At 42.2% G+C, this 24,188-nt stretch overlaps 1 protein-coding gene across 1 annotated transcript; it reads right to left on the reverse strand.

The window, feature by feature from the left end:
• On the reverse strand, window positions 1-24,182 carry LOC134062384 (potassium channel subfamily T member 2-like). Its single transcript, XM_062518374.1, has 29 exons — window positions 23,760-24,182; window positions 23,460-23,539; window positions 23,156-23,252; window positions 18,370-18,414; window positions 18,238-18,289; window positions 17,972-18,031; window positions 17,703-17,777; window positions 17,093-17,176; window positions 16,505-16,599; window positions 14,350-14,530; window positions 14,065-14,229; window positions 13,584-13,720; window positions 12,737-12,800; window positions 12,072-12,180; window positions 11,829-11,937; window positions 11,115-11,264; window positions 10,609-10,820; window positions 9,701-9,914; window positions 9,474-9,579; window positions 9,064-9,236; window positions 8,774-8,845; window positions 7,980-8,114; window positions 6,357-6,468; window positions 6,000-6,101; window positions 5,543-5,626; window positions 5,176-5,304; window positions 4,015-4,351; window positions 3,585-3,669; window positions 1-3,283 (listed from the first exon to the last, which is right to left on the reverse strand). Exons 1-29 carry the CDS (start codon window positions 23,852-23,854, stop codon window positions 3,166-3,168), a joined length of 3,477 nt encoding a protein of 1,158 aa, XP_062374358.1. The 5' UTR covers window positions 23,855-24,182; the 3' UTR covers window positions 1-3,165.
• Between the last annotated feature and the right edge of the window lie 6 nt (window positions 24,183-24,188).

Consider the following 24,188-nt stretch of genomic DNA (forward strand, 5'->3'; position numbering starts at 1 on the left):
GTTCTTTTGCTATATGATTTTAAATCTATAGCTGTGTCTGAAAAGGAAGGCAGCTGCTTGCTGCTTCACTGCCTTCAACTGTCTAATGAATCAACTTTATTTTTAACAGGCTAAAAAGGTAGGCTACAGTAGCAACACAGATTTCCATTGCCAGGTTACCAACTGCTGGCTTTAAAGGTACAGTCAGCGATTGTATGCAACTTCAAGCCCATAAACATTTTTTGTCAGATTTGTCACCTCATGACCTATGCCGCATGCCGCTACACCGTTAAAAAAAGGGTATAGCCTGTCCCTCAAAAAACTAAAAACTAAACCCTGTGTGGAATTTATCTGGGACTACTGAAGGGTGGGTTGAGCTACCTCTAAGTTTGCTATTTACAATAGCAGAGTAACATATAAATAGGGAGTTCTAGGCCGGGAGTTTCCCCACCCAGAATGCCACAATGGACAGTTGAATCATGATAGGGGCCACACCTTTACCACTCATCTAAAAGCATTAGAAATGCTCATCATGCTTTGTGGTTATGAGTTTAGCTTCTGATTGTTTCTGACACACACTGTAGCAAGGATCAGACTTCAACTTTCATTTTAGTAATTTCCCGTGAATAAGCCACATTGTGTATAAGCCGCAGTGCAGTGTTTTATGTAAATTAAAGAAACAATACCATATAACATATTAACTGTTCCCATGTATTAACCTAATAGCTAAAGAAATTTAGCAAAAGCAGTGTATAAGCCGCAGCTAATAGTTGGGAAATTATGGTAATACTGTGTGATATCACACAAAGATCCAAATAACAAAATTCTGAGAAAACCGAGGAACTTTGTGGTCGTGCTTTCATGGTAATTCGTAATGGTAACAGGTAATGTCACATTCAAGCAGCATACAAACTGCGAGAATCTCCCTGTAGACACAGCATAGGCTGTGGGCACTTGGAGTGTTGAGGCACCCCATTGCCTGGAGGGATTTCCCCGTCATCTGCCCGTGAGGCGCCCCGCTTTCATTTGGCACCCTCCCATGCTGCGGTGGCCAGGCCGACTGAGACCCGATCCTCCAACCCGCCTCTGGCTCCACAGGAGCTCCCGGGGTCGGGGATGAGACACACAGAGAGAGAATCTTTGATGGCTCAGGGCTTTCATCTCACCGAAGGATTTCAGGGCATGAGCAGCATGCGGCTAGGGTACTCCTCTCAGGAGAGGAGAGGCTGGGCATACAGTATACTATCGCATCGCTATGTCCACTTCACTGGGCTCAACGTGAGGAGGGATGTTGAAACAGTGATTCAATGGAGATCTTGTGATTGTCAAATCAAATGTGATTTAATTAATTGTGCTTACATACACAGTCGTATAATTCTTCAAATAAGGATTGAAATATATTCATGCAGCTTTCATGCAGTTCAGTTGTGGTGGTGGTGCTGACAATGAGAATGTCATTTGTTGCACTCATAAGGTGTAAATATGAATAAAATCCTTCTGAATATGAATATAAATAAAAATCGTCTGTGACTAAACTCAGTATAGCGAGCAGTACCATAGTGGTGTGAGAGAGCTCCGTGTCCTTGCAGTGGTCTTTATGATCATTAGAATCGCCCTACATATGTATTCCCATTCATCAGAGTGCCTGCTTGACAAATGGCCTCTGCATGAGTGCAGATGTTGGTTTCCTCCTCGCAGTGGAGAGTCTCCTCCAGCCTGCAGTTCCTCTCCTACAGTGTGCTCTCCTCGTTCACTGCTATGCGCGTGTCATGTGGTCAGACTGTGGGGTGCCACAGTTGTTCTGTTTTTCAACACTGGCACACAGACAATTTAGCAGAAAAGGCAATAGAGGGATCCGATAGCGTGAAAGTGTGCTCTGCTGCTGCACATTACCGTGGCACACAGAGAAGGAATTGGTTTTGATGCTTCGCTGCTTGCACTGCCCTCCATCTGCTGTGCACAGAGGCTGCTGAAGACAGAGCAGCCAAACAAATAAAACAAATCACCACATCAGGAGGACGTGTCCTTTCGTTATATTGACCATGCGCTAAACCAATCCCATCAATGAATCAATTGAATGATTTCTGAAAGGGAGAGCCTTTAAGAGCTATAACTGCAACCTCTGCCTCGAAAGTCTGCACCACTGTCGATATATTGTAGCTGCTTGATGCTTATTGATTGCATGCTGAGGTCTTAATAAGGCTGCATGCAAAATGTGAAGCATTCATTTCGTATTTCACGAGTGGTCACTGATCAATGTGACCTTTACAAAGGGCAGTTCCAGACATCGCATCCTGTGTATACTGTATCCGTTTTCCTCTCCTCCTATTAGTGGTTTGGCTATCTGTTCACAAAGTTGTCCTTGTTTCATGCAAAACATCAAGGTGACAATGAGCAAGATAGCATTGGTGTGATGAAGGCTATGTGACAGTATGGGTGTGATTCTTATGAATCTCCTCACAAAAAGCTTTCTTCTACAAGTACAGGCAACAAAGCGAGCTGTATTGAGTGACAGACTGATTGATGAGCACCTGACTGGTCTCATGCATCTCTGCGTATTCCTCTTTATAGGAGCTGCCATATCTATGCTTCCGTATGTGTGAAATTAAAAGGCAGACGAGACACAACATACTGGAGAGGGGGGTCATTCTTAAAAACATTAGTGTGCTATGCAAGAATATGGGTATAAGGAGTTACATGACAAAGGACAACTTATTGAGGTTAATGTCAAAATATCAAATGTGTGTGTACATTTTGTATCAAATTAATGGGCACATCGATACTATTGCCATGATCTGTCTCTAATTGTATTTCGCATTATTTTTGAAGTATCTAACGGAATATTCATTCATCAATGAAATTTGACTTATTTAATCATAATGACTCATGTCGTGAGGGCAACCTCAAATTCAGTGTTAAATAGTTTGCCACTTTGTAGTTTAGAGTTTTGTTAGAGATATAAAACATTTGAATACATTGCTAAACGCTGGCTAAACTCGATACCTAGAATATATTTGCACTTCTACAGGATGAAGCCGCCTTCCTGGCACCAGGGAGACATTTTATTTTCCATCTATCCCAATTCTCAGGGATCTGATATCACGCAGGTGCTGGAATCGTGTAGCGGCAAATGGGTATACAAGACAAAAGATCATACTACACATGTTCATAAATAATAGAACAACCTCAAAGCTGACTTTCCCATTTTGTCTTCTCATTTATCCACTGACTGTTCCCAAAACTGCTCGTCCTGCTTTCCAATTTGCTAGGCTCAAAGGATAGAGGGTCCTGACGAATTATATACCTGTGAGGACAAATACATAATTAATGTCAAAACATTTCATTAATCACAACAGGAGACACTGGTAAACCACCGAGGTGAGATTTATAAAATACACAGACCTTTTTAAGACAGCAATTATCTAAAGTTGCACAACATTTTTTTTTTGGTTGAAACATCTGTTCTGGTAAACAAATGGGAACAGCCTTCCTCATTGAGGCGAGCAGTTAGAGCAGGCTCAGCAGGCTGACTGCATAGGTTAGGGACAAACAATCACACAGCTTTGAGGCCTCGTTGAGAGCGTTGCCCCTATCAGTCTACTTACACAATGTCATGCAGTTCCAGTCTGGTGTCTGGGGAAGGGTTGATTAGAATGTAAGAGTGGCTGCTCGGACTCTCATTCATTTCATCTGGAAAAGAACACAAAACAGGAAGGTCAGAATAAGAATATTCAGCGTGTGCCTGTTTTCACTGACTGAGCCACAATCTACCCATTTATCTTCAGCTGGCTCAACACATACTGTAGTGCCAAGTCAACGCAAAGACAAAAAGGAATAGCCTACTTTCTGTAAATGTGAAGGAAAACAGAGAAAATGAAATTACAACTCTAATTCCTGTCATTTCCCCCACAAAACACACCCAGCTTTAAAGATAGTGATGGTACTTTGAACCGGTGAAAATTGTAAATGTAATTGTACAGGAAATGAATCTAAGGCGCGGCGGTGTTCTTTTCGCCTCCTAGCCGGCCCCCTCACCGCATCCTGCCGCGGCCAGGCCCAGGTTCTTCATGCGGTTCCTGACCAGCTCGGCCAGCTCCTGCCTCTCGGAGCGCGGGGGCAGACCCGTGCGCTGCTGGCTGGTCCTCTCGGGGTGCCGCGAGGCGGGCCGCGCCCCCATGCGACTCAGCCGGCGGGCCCACTGCATGCTCTTCCTGTGCAGCAGCGGGCGGCTGTCGGAGGGCGTCTCGCTGGAGGTGGAGGTGCGCGAGACCCTCTTCCCGGAGGAGCAGTGCTCCCTCGCCTCCCGCGCCTCCTTCTGCTCCTGGCTCTCCTCAAAGTCGTCCACGCTCACGGAGAGCTGGGACTGCCTGCCCTTTGGGGAGACGGTCGGAAACAGCAAAAGGTCAGCACACTAATCATGGCGCACATCAATATTCTACAGTGCGGATGACAACAACCCCATCATTAACGCCTGAAACTGTGACACACAACAGTTAAATAGGAATGATGTTCACTGAAATACATCATCACGTACTGTATGTATCTTGATAACAACAAATATGAATCTTTTTCCTTTAAATAATAAAGCTGTCTGTTCTATTTAAAACCCAATTTAGCATTATCTAACATCTCAAGCACAGCATTTGTCAATGTTAATTTTAACCGTAATAATAAAGAGGCCATGCTAATCCTCAAAGAGTCTGTGAGCTGCTTTAGAGAATCAAGGCTAAAAATAATTGCCAAGGATGCTGGGCATAGTGGAGGCATTGATCGTGTGGAGATGTTATCAACAGTGGCAGCTATTCACATGCCCTATTGAGCTCAACACAACCTTAAGACAGTAAACAAGATGCAGCGGGCCACAGGAAATCAAACTTGCTCTGCTCTCAGCTGAAAAGGTCATTTGTACATGGAGGAGAGGAGAGGAGAGGAGAGGAGAGGGGAGGAGAGGATGGGAGAAGTGAGGAGAGGAGAGAAGAGGAGAGGTAAGGACAGGGGAAGGGAGGAGAGGAGAGGAGAGGAGAGGGTAGGAGAGCAGAGGAGAGGTGAGGACAGGGGAAGGGAGGAGAGGAGAGGAGAGGGTAGGGGAGGAGAGCAGAGGAGAGGAGAAGGGAGGACAGGGGAGGGGAGGAGAGGAGAAGAGAAGGGAGGAGAGGAGAGGAGAGGAGAGGAGGAAAGAGGTGATGGTCAGGGCACCTCACAGGGTTCACAGTCTAGCAGCTCTGTGCGGTAGATCCCGATGGGGATGTCACCAATAGAGGAGCACAGCTTCTGGTACAGTCGGCCATAGGTCTGGATCCACAAGTCCTCCTGTGTGATGGTCATCTGTGAGCGGCAAACACAAGTCATCCCACAGACCCACACACAGCCTGTACAATCACTATGGAAGGTGCTCTAATGACTTATAATATTGGAATGGCCAATTTCCATTTTCACTGTAGCAATAGGCCTAGATACTTTTTGTTCAGGTAATTCAAAAGATGCTTCATGAATGATAAATTAGACGAATTCATTATTTATTCAAATGAAAATGACCGTGGTGAGAAACAGCATAAATACCTACAGCACAAAGGAAGCCGGATCCTGGGGTCGTGTCCAGGCCCAGCAGAAGCCTCGTGATGGTGATGATGTAGTCTTTCACAAAAGACTAAAACCATGAGCCAACACACCAATCAGATGGGTCAGTCATGTTTAACCTTAAATGGGTCAATTCTAATTCTCATGAGAAAAAAACAGACCACACTTAGACATTAGCCTAGAGAATGTGACAGTCTTTCCAGAACACAGGCTGCAGTCATTAAAACGTTCTTTAACTCATGTGGGAATGTTATGTATCTATCTATCTATCTATCTATCTATCTATCTATCTATAAATGTCATGGTCTGCCTCTCCAGTCCTCATGCATGAGTCTTTAGCATGCATACAGTATATTATGGCTATCATTTATGTGATAGAAGGATGTAATGCCGTTTTTGACTAATGTATGCCAGCTTGCATATGGTAGAATGAGCTTAATGACCTGATAAAGGAGAGTATCCAGCATGCCAATACTGAACACCTTCCCTGCGGCAAACGGCAGCCGAAACATGAAGGCCAGGTTGGAACCGTTCTCCCTCTCTTTCTGTGTGTGGAAAGAGATAGTGGACAGAGTTGCACACCTTCAATAGTATAACTCTTTTGAATTGGAGGTGTGATGTGTTGATGTATCTAACCATAAAGGTAAAAAAAATTATAAATATGAATTACTCTTCAGAGTAAATATATATTTGCATTGTATCATTTCTATTTGGAAAAATCGGTGCATGATTCAACACGAATAGAAAGCTCTGAGCTCATGTTATCTAAACAGAAATGGGTGGATATGTGGGCTGTTCACCTTTTCCATTTTGGAGAGAGCCAGTGAGTAACAGTCCTTTGCCCTGAACTGCATGAATCTCATATTGGCTGGATGGGTCAGCTCAGTGATGATGCTCAAACTCGAAAACAACCTGGAGAGGAACGAATCGAAAGGTCAGAGGTCAATGAAAATAAATAACGGAACAACTTCTCGATGGCATAGCTGATTTACTGTCATCAGGGACCAGTAAAAGAGAGCCAGAGCTCTAACCCATTCTATCCTGGAACACATCCATATGATGGTATGGCCTAAACTAATTTGCTGTGCTGTAATACGCTTCAATGTGCAATTCCATCCCTTCCATAGCACTAGAGATGCCGTCACTGAAATGCCTATAAAATGAAAGGATGATGTACTGCAATTTTTCACAATCTGATCGTCAAATTGGTGAAGACTACTCTGAATCATCAGTGTACTCACAGTCTCAAAAATGCCTATAAACCTGCTTCTGTAACCAGCTGCTTTCCACAGAAAGTAACAAGAGACTCTGAGTTGTAAGCTATGCATGATTTCATGTGCTGTGATTATGACCAATTTGCTAATGACAGCAATGATGGTTCAATCTCTTTCCCTAAATTTGTCCATCATGTCTTGATAAAAAGTGACAAAAGGCTTGAACAAATTGCTGAAACTCTTAAATGTTATGTATAGATATTATCTGTGAACAATTGTCTTCATCCTTCGCATAGGCTTCTTATCTTTCAGGGTTATAACAAAGAAAATGTTTCTTTGTGAACAATATTGCCATCTGGTGTTCAAGGCCATAAACAAATGTATTCCTGGATTGACTTAAAGTTAACAATAAAATAACTCTGCCTGCTAATGTTTTATAGCACTGACTGATTGATAGGCTTGTCCCTTGGAACGGCTCCTTTTAAAAGAGCAATTCTGGAACAGTTACATTGCCTCTGGTGCCTACCTAGAAATGCTTTACGGCTCCCTGTTAGTGTAATGCCCAATAGAGAAAAAGACATGGTAAAAGCAAGAGATAAGCAGTATGCGATAATATGAACACATAATTTGCAAAGGCCAATAAATGCATGTGTCCTTGTGTTACAGGCACAGATTTTACGATTTTACGTTTTTCCGATTGCGATTTAAAGCCCCTAACATTTTTTGTCACATTCATCTCCTCACGACCGCTAGCTGCCCATGCCGTGATTATAGGCAGCCCAGACTCCGAAAAATTGGACACAAACAAAAACGAAACCATGCATGGAATTTGTCTGGGAATATTGAAGGTAGGGAGTGTGTTTCGTTCGGATCTTTTTTTTTTTTTAATTATAAAGTACCTTTTTTTGCACAAAAGCTTCTGCTAATGAATGTAAACATAAACATAAGCACAAACAAACACGACTTCCTGCGAAATCCCAGACTGCTCCACAAAAACTCATGTTCATGGGGCCCTACTTGGTACTCTGGGGGCAATTAGCAGACCCATTGGCCAAGAAATCCTGATACGTACTATTTTACGCTCACATCCCAACAGTAGAAGCCAGGTGGACAAAGGACCCCGGCAATGTCCAGTGATGTCTATCCACAAATACTTATCCACAAATGACTACAAAACTAAATGACCATCTCCCACTTCAATATTCTCACCTGAACAGTGTCTGTACGTTGACAATGGTTTTGGCATCTGCCATGTAGTCTTCCTTTGCACACATAGTGCTCTCCTTGTCCACCACAACCATATTGGCCGCAAAAGAGATCCCACAGCGCAGGAGGTCATCGAGGCTACACCCCCCCCAAAACAAACAGCAAACAAATGACATTGTGAAATCCGCAGACAGGTGGTTAAAATGTCACTAAAACACAGAGGAGTCAGTCCTGTTCACACTGCTGTATATTATAATGCTGGACTGTAAATATGGCTGGACATTGATGTTTCCATGCACACCATATTCCGGTTTTATTTGGAATATTGACAATATTCTGATTGCGCATGAGTCATTGTAGATGTCATGAGCTTATTGTAGATGCTATAAAAGCTCATTTTCTGAATACTCAAAACCAGAGAAAAAAAAAGTGTGGCAAAAAAAGGCATGTCTAGTGAAGACGAGGTAAATTTATGTATTCAAACCTGAACATTTAAATGTCAAGATGGAATTTATTGATGGGTGAAAGCATCGTGTCGCTGCTGTAATCAGCATATGCTGATTAAAAGGGAATTTTCTGTTTCTGCTACACATGGAAAAATCTTATTCTGAATATTGCCATCACCTGAATACGATCCTTAATTGGAATATGATGTGCATGGAAATAGAGTCAATGTTATATCACAATGACTTCTATCATTATCAATCACCTTTTTATGCAAATACTGACATAATGTCAGGACCAAGCATGAGAAATGGTTAAAAAAGATACTCCTACATCACACAACTGTCTCATACTTATCAATTGATCCAACCATGTAGTAAATCAGAGGGAACCAGCAAATCGCCTCCAGAAAGTTGGTGTCTGGCCTGAAACGGAACATGAAGAACCGCACATGAGTGAGTGAAGATCGTCCGTCTGGAGTACTGTCTGATATACCATGACACCAACAGTCATGCTGCAGGCACCTGTTGGAGGACAGCCACAGGGGGGAGCAAAGACAGAGACCAAACCACGGCACGACAACCATGCAACCATGCATGTGGACAGGAGAGACAGAGGATGTGGACAGAAAACGGAGGTTTACTTGTTATCTAGCAGCAGCACTATGGGGTTGAGGTCTCTCTTGGGCCTGTACGAAGCTCTTAGAGGAACTATGAAGTTGTACAGGCCATTTCCCGCTGTCTCAGCTGACACTATTACCAACTTGTTCTTGAAGCAGTAAGCTTTGGCATCCTCATACTGGTTATGGGTGCACTCCTACAGTACAGCAGAGTTCCACACAATCACACATTAGACTGTGGTGCATTATAGTGTAGCCTAACTCAGTTTAGGAGATAACACTGGAACAGCAAAGTTTGGAAAAGTAGTTAGAGGTTAATAAGAGTTACAACAGGGAGTTCTTAATCAAGAATGGAATAGATTATTTCTAAGAGAAAAACTAAACAGTGACATATGAAGTACTCCTGTATACTTAATGCATATGAGATGTTTTACCTTTTCAAGTCTTAGGCAACAATATGGGACTTTTTCCTTCAGCAAATGGCAGTGTGTGGGAGAGCTTCCGATGTAAGGCAGATTTGGAGGATATCCTTTGATGAATCTAGCAATAAAGCGAGACATAAGCAAAAAGTTTGACAAGGACAAAAACAAGGCTGATAAAAAACTAGGCTGTTTGTTCAGTGCGTGTTTGCTCATGTCCCCTGCAGGGTAGACGACGGTACCCTTCGGTGGAGAGATCATCGCAGGAGGGCAGCGTCTCGTCCTCCGACTGGTCGCTGGAGAGGTCGCAGGTGTGCAGAGAGGACGTGTCCTCCTCCTCCAGCACGGGGGCGATGCTGCTCTTCCGCCCGCTCCTGATGGAGTCGCACGGCAGGTTCAGGGTGGAGTCCCAGCTGGGCCTGCTGCTGGTGTCCTGGAGGTCTATGGCCACAGTGCCTGAGGGAGCGCAGAGTAAGAGTCATATCTGTTCACAGACCCCAGTAAGAGTCAAATCTGTTCATGCACCCCAGTAAGAGTCAAATCTGTTCATGCACCCCAGTAAGAGCCATATCTGTTCACGGACCCCAGTAAGAGTCATATCTGTTCACGGACCCCAGTAAGAGTCACATCTGTTCACAGATCCCAGTAAGAGTCATATTTGTTCACAGATTCCAGTAAGAGTCATATCTGTTCATGGCATGCATCTATTCCTGAGAGATCAATCAAAAACATCAAATCAAAATTGTACCATGAAATCAAAATTGTTTTAGTTAGTGTCATAAAGGCTGCTTATAGACCCCTTTAAATCCTGACTAGATTAAGGTACATCCCTGAAGGGCAACTCAAAGCAGCAGTACTGTATGTTAGCCTGGCCACGCTAGCTAGATCTCCTTTCAGGAAGATATCTGCCTGGAACGCGATAGTTCACTAGCGCTTTCATTGGCCAGCAGACTACCTGCCCAATCAGCAATGAGAGGAAATGACGCTGCTGAGAGATTACATCCACCAGAGGCTGATTGGCTACATTGACTGAGCTGTGTTATTTCATCTTGCCATCCAAGGTAGATAATAATGTCTTCTGTCTTTTGTTACTTGAGGGGCAGGTCTGATGTGTCGGAGACGGAGGCCTTTTCTCTCGGTCCTCTCTTACCCATGCTGGCGAGGATGCTGTGCACGGGGAGATGGCTCTTTCTGCTGCCCCGCTGACTCTCCTCCCTCTGGGCTTTGAAGATGGAGTTCTCCTCCTTGGTGACGTTGATGTAGAAGCATGTGTCTGTGCAACTCATGGTGAAGTGGGGGCCGGGGTTGAGACGAATGCTTTTGCTGTCTTTCTGCTTCACACCAATCAGACACACGCCATACCTGAAAATGAGGATGACACCGTTTGACAGGTTGATTTCACAGTTGAATATACTCACTGTCCATAGTTGGTTGAATTGGTGATCCCATCCAGAGATGATTAAACATGCTAGACTGTCTGAATCTGCAAGCCTAGCAGATGATCTAGCAGAACAGGGTCATTCTTCTTGAATCGTGGCATTTACGAGTCAATGTATTTCTGTTCTGGACAGGACCTCACTGTGACTAATGATATGCAGGATTTCCATTCCGTTGTTTAGGTACTTTTAAGTTAATTTTCTCTTACAGCAAACTCACTTCTTATGTGCGTGGAAAGAGGCATATGTGAAGCTCTTCCCTTTGTAGTCTGAGAAGAACACACTATCTTGCAGTATGATGTTGTAGACTTCATTTCCAGAAAAACGCCCATAAATTCTGTGCCACTCCTCTGGAGACTGCTGGCCTTCCCTGAGGAACACACAGGTGTGATGTCATCTGTCAATCACATACAGTAGTCATGGGCAGGGGTGCCCCTACAAGTGTCGGCATATAAAATAACCATCCCAGACACCAACAATAGCAAAGTGGATCATTATGTTCTATAGGGGCCTGGGCTCCTATCAGTGCAAGGCTCAATCCCCCACCTCATAACATCCTTGTGCATAGGATATCAGAAGCCAGTGATGGGAAACAGAGGCCAGCACTCACCCTTGGTCGTCCACTATAATATATAGCTACACTACTGTATAATGACCAAAGTGTTGGGTCACCTGACTCGCATATGAACTTAAGTGACATCCCATTCTTAATGCATAGGGTTTAATTTATATACACTATTGCCAAAAGTATTGGGTCACTTGTCAAGTGACATCCCACTCTGAATCCATAGAGTTTATTATGACATAGGTCTTCCCTTTGCAGCTATAACAGCTTCAACTATTCAATATATTTACTGTAAGTGAGTTGTAGGAATCATACTGTAAATGAAGCTTCTGGAGAAACCCAAGTGTAAGTGTAAGCAGCTGCACTCACAGGCCTGTGGAGGTGTGCACCAACAGGGTGATGAGAGTGGATGTGGCTGGACAGATACAGTTCAGGGCCAGCAGTGCATACTTAAACTCCTCCTCACACACCACATGATCTGAGTAGCGTGGGAGAAACAATACACACAGCTGACATGCCATCATCATCATCATCATAACAATCATCAACGACAACAAAAACATCAGATTTTAGATCATCATGAATAGACATGTCAAGAAAGGATGTTCTTACCAGCGAATTTCACGTGGAATTTATTTTCTGGTTTGAGGATTTGCACGTACAGGGGGCAGCTCGGGGCAAAGTCTTTCACTGCCCAGGCGCGCAAGATTGTTTGATGGTCCTGAGATGACACACAGCTCCCAATCATTCAAATGATTTGCCATATATGGTGTTAGCTATCTCATATGACAACACGTTGAGATATGTCTTTGGCTTTGACATTGTTTACTTGACAGCCTCATCTGCGTGATGAACAGTAGGATCTAAGACATGCTATACTTTCTGTCGCTTCTGCTGCAAAACTAAAACATCATTTGAATGCTTAAGTGCATTTGATTTTTTTCATCTGCCATTAGCAAAGAGGTTATGAAATAGTCTGCAGTCTAATTGGCAGAGCAGACAGGAGTGTCGGTGACTCATTTCAACTCATACTGTTACATCATGGCTGGGAGAGAGCACAGCGTAGGTGGGAAATAACACAGTCTGCAGGGCTGTCTGCTTTCGAAAGTCAGGCATTTCCCTGTGGCCTCAAAATGAAAGAGGGGGGAGAGACTACTGTTTACTGATAGGGTTTACTGACTCAATATCACTGTGCGTTTTGTTCCATGTTTTTTTATGGTTTTATCTTCTAACCAAATTTACAGTACAGTCATAGAGAGGTAATGTACTGAGCTTACCGAAGCTGTACGGTCGACCTCACAGCGACTGCTCAGGATGAAACACCCCTCGGCATTGTCCAGTCTGAAAGAGCAGGTCACAGGGCATGTACAATATATACTTTATGGAGCTCCATTACTGGAGCACAAGTCATTTAAGATACATCACATTACTATTCAAAACAGTTTGTTTGCTTTCCATGAAATAGAGCAGAGTTAGTAAATAGCTGTGTCTTTCAAACTATAGTTTTGTAAAGACTCCTCCAGGATTTTTGATTTGTTACATATTCACATTTGGAATATACAGTAGGTATCATGAACAAGTGTTCCTGCTGTTATAAACACATATTGTGCATGTAAAATCCTCCTGCTGCTCCAACTAGTTTTTGTGTTATCTCTGCAATTCAGTTCAAGAATTGTCCTGAAGGTGGCAGCATATTTACTGAAACATCTGACCTAGGGAGTGCTTTCCAAAAACACTTTGACCAACCGCCAGCAGGGTTCAATGGTAAAGAGACCTGATGATGAATACTCTTTCTCTCTCTCTCTGCACATTTGTTGCTCAACAATACTTTCGTGAAACACAGTCCTGACTCCGGACGTCGTGTTCCACACTAAATCTGAGTTAGTCTGTTTGTTTGGCAAGGGAATTCTCTTATGTGACCTTAGGCAGTAGCGGTTCTGCAAATGTTCTGCCCTGTAGTTCCCAAATAATGCATATTACGTAACAAAGCTATGCACATTTATATTCTGACCAGCCAAATGAATATAAACAGAGTTGGCAGAGAGATTCCTCATCACTTATTATCCAGTACACCTGTATACCATATATTATGTTGTAATTATAGATGTATCAGTGCTAACACACTTGGCCCGAAACAGATCCTGGTCTTTGAGCGCTGAGCCCTGGAGATAGATGACCCTCTGGGACCACAGGGGGATCTGCAGGACCCTGCGCACCTGCACATCCATCTCTGTCGGGCACAGGATGATGACATAGTAATCCTGCAGGAACAAGGAAGCACCTGCAGTGAACATGATTCATTAGGAGCTTCTTTTCAAAAGATCATAGAGTTGAAATAGACTGTTGCAAGGGTTTTCAATTATACTTGTTCTGCCTGCTTCCCATCTCCCATCAGGGCTGTGTGGCTCCGACTGATCAGGAACACAGCTAATTACTCTTCATTTAGACTTAATCAATAACATTATGGCTCTAATAAGACTCTGGCCAGATATCCTTGGAACAACGGAAAACACTAAAAGCCTCTAGTGTCCTCCAGGATGAGGAGGTTTGAGAAACTCTGATTCGGCGATGTCACAGAGCCGTGTGTGCGCTCTGACGCACTCACCTGCAGTCTCGTGTGGGCGTAGAACTCGTTCAGGAAGTCCATGAGCAAGTCGATCTTGAGGGAGCTCACACACAGGACCACGTGCCTCTCGGTTTGGGCGCGGTGTTTGCTGTAGTTCCCACCGGACTTCTGCCGCTCCATCCACAGATAGACCAGCTGTTCAAACTAGCCGCAAGACAGCGTATATACAACCATCAGGGCCCAGGGAAAAGCACTGTTGCCTGATATGAAGAATGACACGCAATGAGGGCTATAGCACCGCGGCTGCTGTGTTGAGTATCTCACTTGAATGGGAAGGACCACCAGTGCCACACATATCATGATGACCACCAGCAGCTTGGAGGGCCAGATGTTGGGGGTAACGTCCCCAAATCCCACCGTGGAGAAGGTCACAATGCAAAAGTAGAGGGACTCAAACAGGGTTAGCTTGTTCCCAGCCCGTTCAAGATGCTGAATTCCACATATGCTGTTCAAAACATAGTAAAACAAGCAAAGATGAGAACTAAAATCACCTCATTCGATCAAGTGGTTCACTCAAAGTAAAGGCTCAGTAACTCGAAATGTTCATGAGTCAGTATCTCCAGGACAGTACAACAATATCATCAGCTAACGTGCAACTGCTGAAGTTTTCTGGGTCCTGGTCAAGACTTCTCTTTGTACACACAAAGTGAATGTATGTCTATCTGAACAGTACAATTTCATATTTCTACAATCTAGCATACAGCATCAGCATCATTTAATGTATTCTGCCTTTAGAAAAGGAATGAATCAAAATATATTTAAATTGCTGAAAATAACGGTCTACTAGAGTTGTTTAGGCTACCTTTGACCTTATGGGGCAATAGCTTGGAAACCTTTGCAAGATGACACAGTGGTTGCTTTATTTAACTAATAGATTTTTAGTGAATCATTACACGTTTCAGCCCTGATTGAAACATCTATTCCTGTAAAACAACAACAAACAAAAAAATATGACCCAAAGGTTTCTGTCCCAATCCACATTGACTCAAGGTCTGGAAAGTCTACTTTGATGCAATATCTCTGACAGGAACTTCTGTTATCATGTGTGACCGTGTCAAGTACTTTAAACCTAATTTGCAAATTGTGATGACAAGAATGAAAGGGCACATTTTCTGCAGACACCACAGAGAAAGAGAGAGAGAGAGAGAGAGAGAGAGAGAGAGAGAGAGAGAGGAGAGGGGGCATATGAAATGCAAGGCGTTAGCCTACAGCCTCCAGTTTCCTCTTCTCCCTTTGTGTTCCCCAACTCTCCCCTGAGTGTTACCACTGGGGCAAACAGACACACCACACACTAAAAGCCAATAGAGCCACATTACAGTCACTGCTAATGGCAGCATTGTGGTCACTTAGCTGTCATTAAGCTAAAGCAATCAACTCACATGAGTCAAACCACCCAAGGAACAAAATATAGCCATTTCCAGCGTCTGTCCCTCTGATGCCCAACAACAGTATACCAAGCACAAAGGCGTGCACGCAGAGATCATTGTGCAACAGGCCATATGCATTCACACGTGGCTTTGTCTGTTGTTTCTTTCTTCTCCAACAGCATACAAGAAAGTGAACTGCTTTTTCCACTAAAAATGGTTTAGTAGTAATGCCACCAAGAGAAAAAGAAAATGCCCGCGGAAAAGCAGACACTATATGGATAACCAAACAGCCGCATCTACCTGCTAATATATTCATATACTGTAGGTCTATAGCCTTGTAAACATATTTTAAGAAGCCTCGTGTTAGTAACACTGATGTGCTTCTTACAGCCTGAACATGCCAAAACATGAAAAAGCAAGGTACAAACAGCCAGTTTCTGCCTGTTTAATAGATCATTTACTCTAAATAATGTCCATTCCATGTAACTGTTGTCCCCTTTACTGCTGCTGCCATGAGTTGAGAAGCGAACAAGTATGAGGTCTGACTACAAGTAGCCACTGACTGTTCCACAGATATCAGAAACCTTATGTGGGAGCCCCTTTGTCTCCTTCAGATTCACACTCCATTATTTTCCATGACAACGCACGTCGGAGTGACAGCGCCTTGTGGGAAGATTAACCCCAGCTTACTGAGAGTGATCTTGAGACATATTAAACTTGCAGCGGTGGTCCAGCGAGCAGGGGAGGGAAGTGCGCCTTGGACGTGTGGTAGACCACATCACATGAAATTCACATTTGTGGAGAGCTGTACTGAGTGCATCTAATGAAGGGCAGGAAACCACAGAAAATGAGCAGCAATTTAATCCGTGCTGAACAAACACTGGAAGTAATGCCACTGAAATGGTGCATGATCTGCAGTGTCTTCCTCCATCTATTAAATTAGCCTAAAAGGGTGCAGCTCCAGCTGTCTCCCATGCCTCTGAGACAGTAGCTTGTCTGTATTTCTAGGATGTTGCAGGAGGTTATAGGTTCAAGGTTTCCATAGCGCTCACCTGGTAAACATGAGACAGATGAGCGTTGTTATCAGGATGAGGACCTGATTGAACATGGCGGACTGGGTCCGTTGAATGGCTCGATGAAGGTCATTCTGAGGAGGCGGTTTGTTGTTGGGTGAGAAGATGCAAAACAATTGGAACAATGTCAGAAGAGTTTCCAATCTCATATGGTCTCAACCAATCAGCTCAACAGCATGACAAGGGAATCAGTTATGAATATTTTAGTAACAGTTGCAACTCTAACAGAAGGGTACTACAGAACTTGTGTTGAATCACTGCACAAACAGGATGTGTGGCTTATTGACGATTTCATCAACCAGATGTGAATGCTTGGTCACTCTCTGAACCAGGAAAGAGTACTGTTTAGCATTTCTTTCTCTCTCTCCCTCTCTCCTTCTCCTCTTTCTACATGTCACTCTCTCCTCATACACAACATTCCTTATTTCTCTAAAATCCTTACAGCAGTTCTCTGTGATGGACCAAGTGGTGAAGGTTTACCCTACTGTATTTATGTGTGCTTGATTTGTTGTAATGGTGGTGACGGTACTGTAATCAAAGAATAAACATAGAATTTTGTATGCTCACAATCATATTTTCCAAAGCATGCTTTGCTAACCAGCAGTTCAGGAATACAGGAATAAAAAGGTTTCTGAGAGGATGATAAAGGACCTAAAACATAAAGGTATAAACATGTTAATTTATACCAGAGCTGAGTTTGCACACACACAGGATGCAAAGAGTTCTGCTACATGTGTGACATCATATTGCATCATTATGCAAACACTACACATCAATACAATGCATAATTTTCATTCTCATTCATGCACATCTTATCTATAGTATTTTACTGCTCCTTTAGTCATGTTGATTTGTTGATTTGCTTTTATTTTCCTGTTTACATTGTATTGTATGTTGTGTGTGGTGTCTTAAGCTGCTGGGACCTTGAATTTCCCCTTGGGGATCAATAAAGTATCGATCTATCTATCTATCTATCTATCTATCTATTTTCATACAAGTGTGTGCGTAAGTGAGTAAGTGTTAGTGTTCATAAGTGTGCGTTAAGAGAAGTACAAGGAAACTAGTACTGTATGACATTGCTGTACAGTATGTTCTGTATGACATACAGTAATGACACTTACATGGGTTCTGACTATACTCAGTTTGATGCGAGTGAGTTATCCCGGAGATCACTTACTGTGAGAAAGAAAGGAACTGTGTTTACCATCTCCAACATAAATGTGATCCGAAGAATTTCCTCCCATATATTACCCTGGCATTAGAAGATAACAACATTTTCATTAAGTAGTAAATCTTGCCTAATTCCAAAATGATATATTGTCTAATATGGTGGACTACAATAACTAAATGTAAAAAAAAAATTAACTCAAATTTAAATTGACACGTGTTGATTGAATCTGTTTTGGATACATCACAGTCAGCGTAGATGAAGGCATGTTGACCAACCTTGTAGCTTAAATAGGTCAATAAGATTGTTTCAGAAAGACATATCAGTGCAACAAACACCTATAAAGAAGAACCATCTTTAAATATCATGACAAAAGCAAAACACGTTCAGCAAATGTTTTTGACAACTTTCATCTATATTGCAAAATAAGGACAATGCATTTTCACATAAAGATCTATCCTAAAAATGTCACATCAAAAGACGTCTGTCATTTGACAAACACAAAAACTGAAGTTTGTGTGTGAACAGGAGACTCTGATTTTACCTGCAAGATCCACAGACTCGTTTTACTCCTTCCGACCCATATCACCGGAGCCCTGAATAGCGCACTTTGATGAGAAACATGTTCAGTATATATATACGAAAAACTACTGCAATTTCAATTGTATTGACTCACCAGTCAATCGCTAGTAGAGTATAGTTTTGGGTAGGGCAGCCCCAACTAGTAAAAGAGAATACATGATTTAGACTGGTTAGAGAAAAAAACAAGTTTTGCACTAATTGAAAACCTCAGAACTGCTTTAAAAAAAATAGTTACAGAAATAGGTACAGAAAAAGACAGCACCTCAGGAGAGTCTATGAGCAGGTGCAGTATATCTCATGAATATCAAGTAGCGGATGGCATATACTGTAACTGGGCAGACACGCGAGAGCAGTACTTTACCTTTTCCATCATTATCTCTCCCACACAGTACTGTGTGCTGCTCAGAGTGTCTCACTTCACAAGCCAGTTGAGAACTAAACATACGGAGGATCTAGGACTTAACAGGTACATGAAGAGGACTGCAACTGGTCTCAAGTAATGTGTAAATGTGTAGCTGTATATACAAAAGCAGTGGTGGTAGTAGTAGTAGTACAGTAGTACTACTAGTAGTAGTAGTAGTAGTACTTGTAGTATGCAGGGCCGAGCTCAGGCATTTTGGGGGCAGATGCTCAAGATAAAGATGCACAGGCATTCACTGACTATTATAAAGTAAAGACGCCTTAAATTTACTGATTGATAGATTGACAGGCCTTAACCGATGAGCTGCTTATGTGATCAAAAGTATATCTGTGAAAATGTTGTGGCAACTGAACTAGTGGGGTTCTGCAAGTTAAGCTACAGCACTAAGCCTATGGCAAGCTCTATCAAAATGGTTGGTAATCCTGTCCTATCAAGGTGGGTCGCTCTGCTCAGAGTTTTGGAAAAACTGACTTACAAATACAAACTGTCAATACAAAAAGTGCAGATTAGTATTACTTATCAATTCTTTAGTCACCATTGAGCAGCATTACCAGTACAGCGCAACATTAAGAGTAATAGTGCAACTACTCGAGATCCCCTTCAAAAACTGTTAGATGGTGGCCAGATAAGAGGAGTTACCATGGAACAGTTCTGTAGCGGCTGAATCTATGAGTGTTTTGCCATGTATCCTTTTACAACAATACTGTGTCTTAGTCGAGACAATATGAGATGCTATTCATTCCTTAATTCAAACCGTAATGCCTTCATTTGTGATCTCATCTACAGAAACATGTCCTCTGACTCCCTCCTTAATCCGTGATCCTAATTTGTGAGATTCACACCATGGAGGTATTGTGTAGAATTGGAGAGAGTGAGATATTGCAATGGGCAAAGTCACCTAGACATACATTCAGTGAGCTGCTGTCATCTTTAAAAAAGTACTTCCAACATGTGCTCACTTCTGCCCACATTTTTCCAAACACACAATGGGTGGCACATTTATTTAGATGGGACCTTTGAGTTCCTTTCTGAACATACTGTAGGCCACTGCTGGCCAGTTTCCACCCTTTTCTGTCTTGAGGCGTTTTCTCCAGCTGCTGTCAGGTCAGTCCCTTCTTAATTCTTTTGCTCTGTGTTCCCTCTCTACATGTTCTAGTTGTTTCTCCCTCGCTTATCTTGCGGGTCCCAAGTCTGTGCCTGTTTGGTTATTGCAGTTGTATTCCTTTTAAGATCGTAACTGGCCCACTCTCTACTTTCAAGTTGGACTTCTACCGAAATGGACCGATGCTGACATCATTGAGGGGAACGATGAGAGTGAAGAGTATGAGGATGATGAATTCTATCATGCTGAGCGCATGGTCTTTGATACTGAGTCTGACAGTGATGATGACTTTGAGAGAAGTGGGCAGCTGCACAAATACGGTATGTTTACCTTGGAAATCATCACTATGTTTGAGCCTTGTTGTTGCCACCATGAGATATTCTGGTGACACATCCTTTTGTGCATCTTTAATACTGCATATGATGCATAATTATTAATATACAATTATCTCAAGACTATATCACATTCCAAGTGATGTATATAGTTCCACCTAATTTAGTTAATATTGACCACTTTATGTACAGTAAGCACTGGGTGACTTCATCTCACTTATGTCGAAAGACCCCCATCGACTACACATATCTGACTATTTAAGGCCTAATACTATACTGTATATGGCTTAACACATAATCAAACTTTAGATTATTATATAACATGTCCAGTGTTGGGGAGTAACGCATTACATGTAATTGAGTTACGTAATTTAATTACAAAATAAATGTAACAGTAATATATTACAGTTACTGTAGAAAAAATTGTAATTCAATTACAGGTACTTTTGAAATTTTTCAAAATTACAATTTGAATTACATCTCAATATTGTCAGCAAAACCCTGCAAAGAATATTGTATGTAAAAAGAACTGTTTCCCTCCACAGCCATAGAAGGGACCTTCTGATAGGCTCTATCACATCTACAGAGCCATCAGCGTAGGCCTACATGCCTGCCTGTAAACGTGTTATGATTATCATTATATTATCCTCACAAAAAATGTGATGCTAATTCATGTATTGAATGCCCTTGCTGCCTTGTGCGCTTGTACAGAACTGCTCGGCAGCCTGTAGACCAAGGCCGAAATCTTCGCATGGATTTGGGGACTATATAGGCCTATATCATAAAAAAATCGGAAAAGTAATCAAAAAGTAATTAAAAGTAATTAATTACGTTACTCAGAAAAAGTAATTCAAATAGTTACACTACTATTACATTTTAAACAGGGTAACTTGTAACTGTAACACATTACATTTCTAAAGTAACCTTCCCAACACTGAACATGTCAAATATGTTTTGGTGATACCCACTTCCTAAATACTGACCAATTTATGCATAAGCAATGGATAATTCCATCCGTCTTAAAATTGACATTTTCCCACCACTGGGTACTGGTCATTAAGTGCTACCAGGTGGGAATCAGTTTATCTCTTGTTAACATGTTTTTCCTTAAACTTTGGGACCAGGGCTACAAGAGTTAAGTCTAGTACTTTTTGGTTCAAGGGCCACATTGGGTTTTGAAATTTGGCCAGTGGGGGCTGGTGTTTCATGTAATTTAAATGATTACAATGAGAAAGTAACTTTGTTTTAAAATAATTGCTTAAAAATACTGCTAATTTGATGTTGTTTGATCACTAATTTATGAATGGTCACTTTAAGTGGTGCCCTCTCATAGTTTGTCAATGATCAGTAAGGGGAACTACTGTTATTGTACTGTCATTATTTCCTTCTAAAGGTTTCTTATAAGAAAGAGATAAGAAGTAGTCTGGCTATCACCAGACTAAGCTCAATCTTTTAAGATTGAACATTAGTCTGGGGAGTCTTCGCTGTGTTTCTACAGCACAAGAGGCATCATCAATGGGCATGACTCTGTACGCATTTGGATAGTCCTTCAACCAATCAGACCAACGATCCGAGTGAGCCTGATGGATAAGCTAGTTTGCGACTGGTTCCAGCAAACGTGGAGAGGAAGCAGGAGAGAAAAATGTGCAGGTTTCCAACCTGAGCTGCAGGGTGAAATCCAGTCACCAGCAGATTGGGACGGGGTTACCCTGTCTACATAAGGAGACATGTTGCACTCTCTCTCCCCCTCTTGTGTGCCCTCAGACGCGTTCCCAATAGATGGAGTAGCATAAAGTTCAAGTTAGACCTGCTGCAATGGAGATTATAAAGAGCATCATCTCTATAATGCAACATGATGGTTTGACATTGACATTCTAAACGTTTTCTAAGAAGAGTGAAAAGCAGTTTGCAGTAAAGCTAATCACAACGTCGTCTATGGGAAAAAATGGCGAGTAGCCTGATAACCGAATTAGCCTAAATGTTCTGTGGGCCAGATTTGGCCCGCGGGCCGTAGATTGCCCACCCTGCCATAGACTATTAGGGAGAGATCTTGCAGGTTGTTTTGTTTTCAGCTGCCATATGTTGTACTAAGGCCTTGATGTAGTTTGTGTTGTCACATTTTGAGATTTTCTTCACCTCCTCGTTTGCTGCATCAATCCTCCTTTTTGTAAGGTTTGGATATTCAATTTCACTCTGTTGTCTCTTCACTTGTACATCTAGGAGAGAGTGCTTGAACTTCCTGTAAATACACATGCTCAATCTTGTTTTCAGTCATATGGCAAGGTGATATCCAGGTGGATTTGTGGATGGGTTTGGGTTTAAGATCGTAATGCCCAGGTTGTCTGTTTGAAATTCTAGGCTTTGCATTTCTGTCACCCATGAGTACAACAATGTTTTGATGATCCTCAAGTTTATAGGTAACCAATGAGGGCCCTTTGTGCTTCCTTGGAGAGCATGAATGCCACTCAAGCCTCTCCACGTGGTGCCTTTTTGCCTGGGTGCCAGGCCTGTCACATAACTGATCGCCACAAATGATGTTGGCTGATCCTCCCAGAGGGAAATAGCCATTTCATTCACCAATCCACACGGACGTTTGGAACCTTATAGGCTAATTTGTGAAAATGTGGGCGAAAGTTATGCTCATGTCAGACACCATATCTAAAGATGGTGGGGGCCAACTGGGCTGTTGACTGGCTGAAGCTAACCCACTAAACTCTGACTCATCTGATTTTCACCTTCTCACCCTTCAGTACCCTATTGATGCCTTTACGTCTTGAGTTGACGCTACGCCACAAATGCGTTGACATTGGCTGGGTTGATGTGCATAAAAAAAATGCACAAATATCATAATCTTCGGTGCAATGGTTATCCAGTCAAAATATAAATAATACAAATATTATAATAATATAATAATATAAAATAAACTGTAAACTGTTGGAACATACAAAACAGAAATTCCTATGACAATAATGTTCCTAATATTTCCTTATAATTTCCACAGGCAAGAAATCAGAACATCAATTACCATGCATATCCATGATCTGAGTCATCTAGCACTCGGCATATGTATAAAATGCAGCTTAAGACCTTTAGAGAGAAATCGAACACACGGATTCTCAGACCTGAAAAAGATGTTGTAGATAGTTACAACTCTGCAAAATAGCATGGGACATTTCAATGAACATAAAAACCAATAATGCTTGTACACTGACTGATTACTTATAAATTACAATTAAACCATACGGGTCACTCATAACACTCACCAGTTAACAGACCTCATTATCTGTGCGAGAACAAAACACCTACAAATTCAGGAAAAGATTGCTTACTTGATCTTTGGTTTTTGATGAAGAACAGTTTCAGTCTCTCTTTAAAAGTATTTTCATTGACATAAAATTCGATTTGAACTCTGAAATGAATAACAAAATGATGAATTCATAGATAGGTTAATAAGCAAAACAGCTCTCATTCAATTGAATTTCTTCCATCATATCTTAGAAGTCTCACGAATTTCGGGTCGGTCCATCCATCGGAGGCGCACTGTGCAATATCCACAAGGCTATCTCTATATCTGGGCTACTGCATGGGATGTATTTCATACAAAGTGTGTTGCTCTACAGTAAACCTACCTGTCGTCGCTTGGCAAAGTTTGGTCCCCGAGGAGTAAATCTCTGAATCTGTACCTTGGCGGAAGAGGGGGTACCTCGCTCTCCAAATCCACCATATTCCTTCACTTAAATAGCCTGCGAATTGTGGCACGTTTTGAAGATATTCACAACCAACACTTTACATGAGCGTATCACATGTATCCATTTCTGTGTAGCTGCACCAGGACATCCGCAGAGAGGTTTTTTACACCAACTCAATTAGGGTATGTGAGGGACGAGGCTAGAGGGAAATCTCGTGGGATAGAGTCGACACGAAGCAGAAGTGCCCCTCTATTGCGAGCGGGGTAAAGGCGTGGACGGGGTCTTTTCACAAGGACAAAAAACATTAATAACATTAATTCTAATGTAGACTAGCCTAGACTGTGTTATGAAACACAACTGCGGCAAGAC

Source organism: Sardina pilchardus, chromosome 2 (genome assembly GCF_963854185.1).
Source record: "Sardina pilchardus chromosome 2, fSarPil1.1, whole genome shotgun sequence".
Taxonomy (NCBI): Eukaryota; Metazoa; Chordata; class Actinopteri; order Clupeiformes; family Clupeidae; genus Sardina; species Sardina pilchardus.

Bases quoted from the DNA above. Each gene is read 5' to 3' on its own strand.
- LOC134062384 (XM_062518374.1), bottom strand. From the start codon at position 23,854: ATGGTGGATTTGGAGAGCGAGGTACCCCCTCTTCCGCCAAGGTACAGA. The intron at 18,032-18,237 runs GTAAAATCAGAG...TCTTCTTTATAG, and splicing joins CGAGTCTGTGGATCTTGCAG to GTGTTTGTTGCACTGATATG. The intron at 17,177-17,702 runs GTAAGTGATCTC...TTTATGTTTTAG, and splicing joins CAGTTCCTTTCTTTCTCACA to GTCCTTTATCATCCTCTCAG.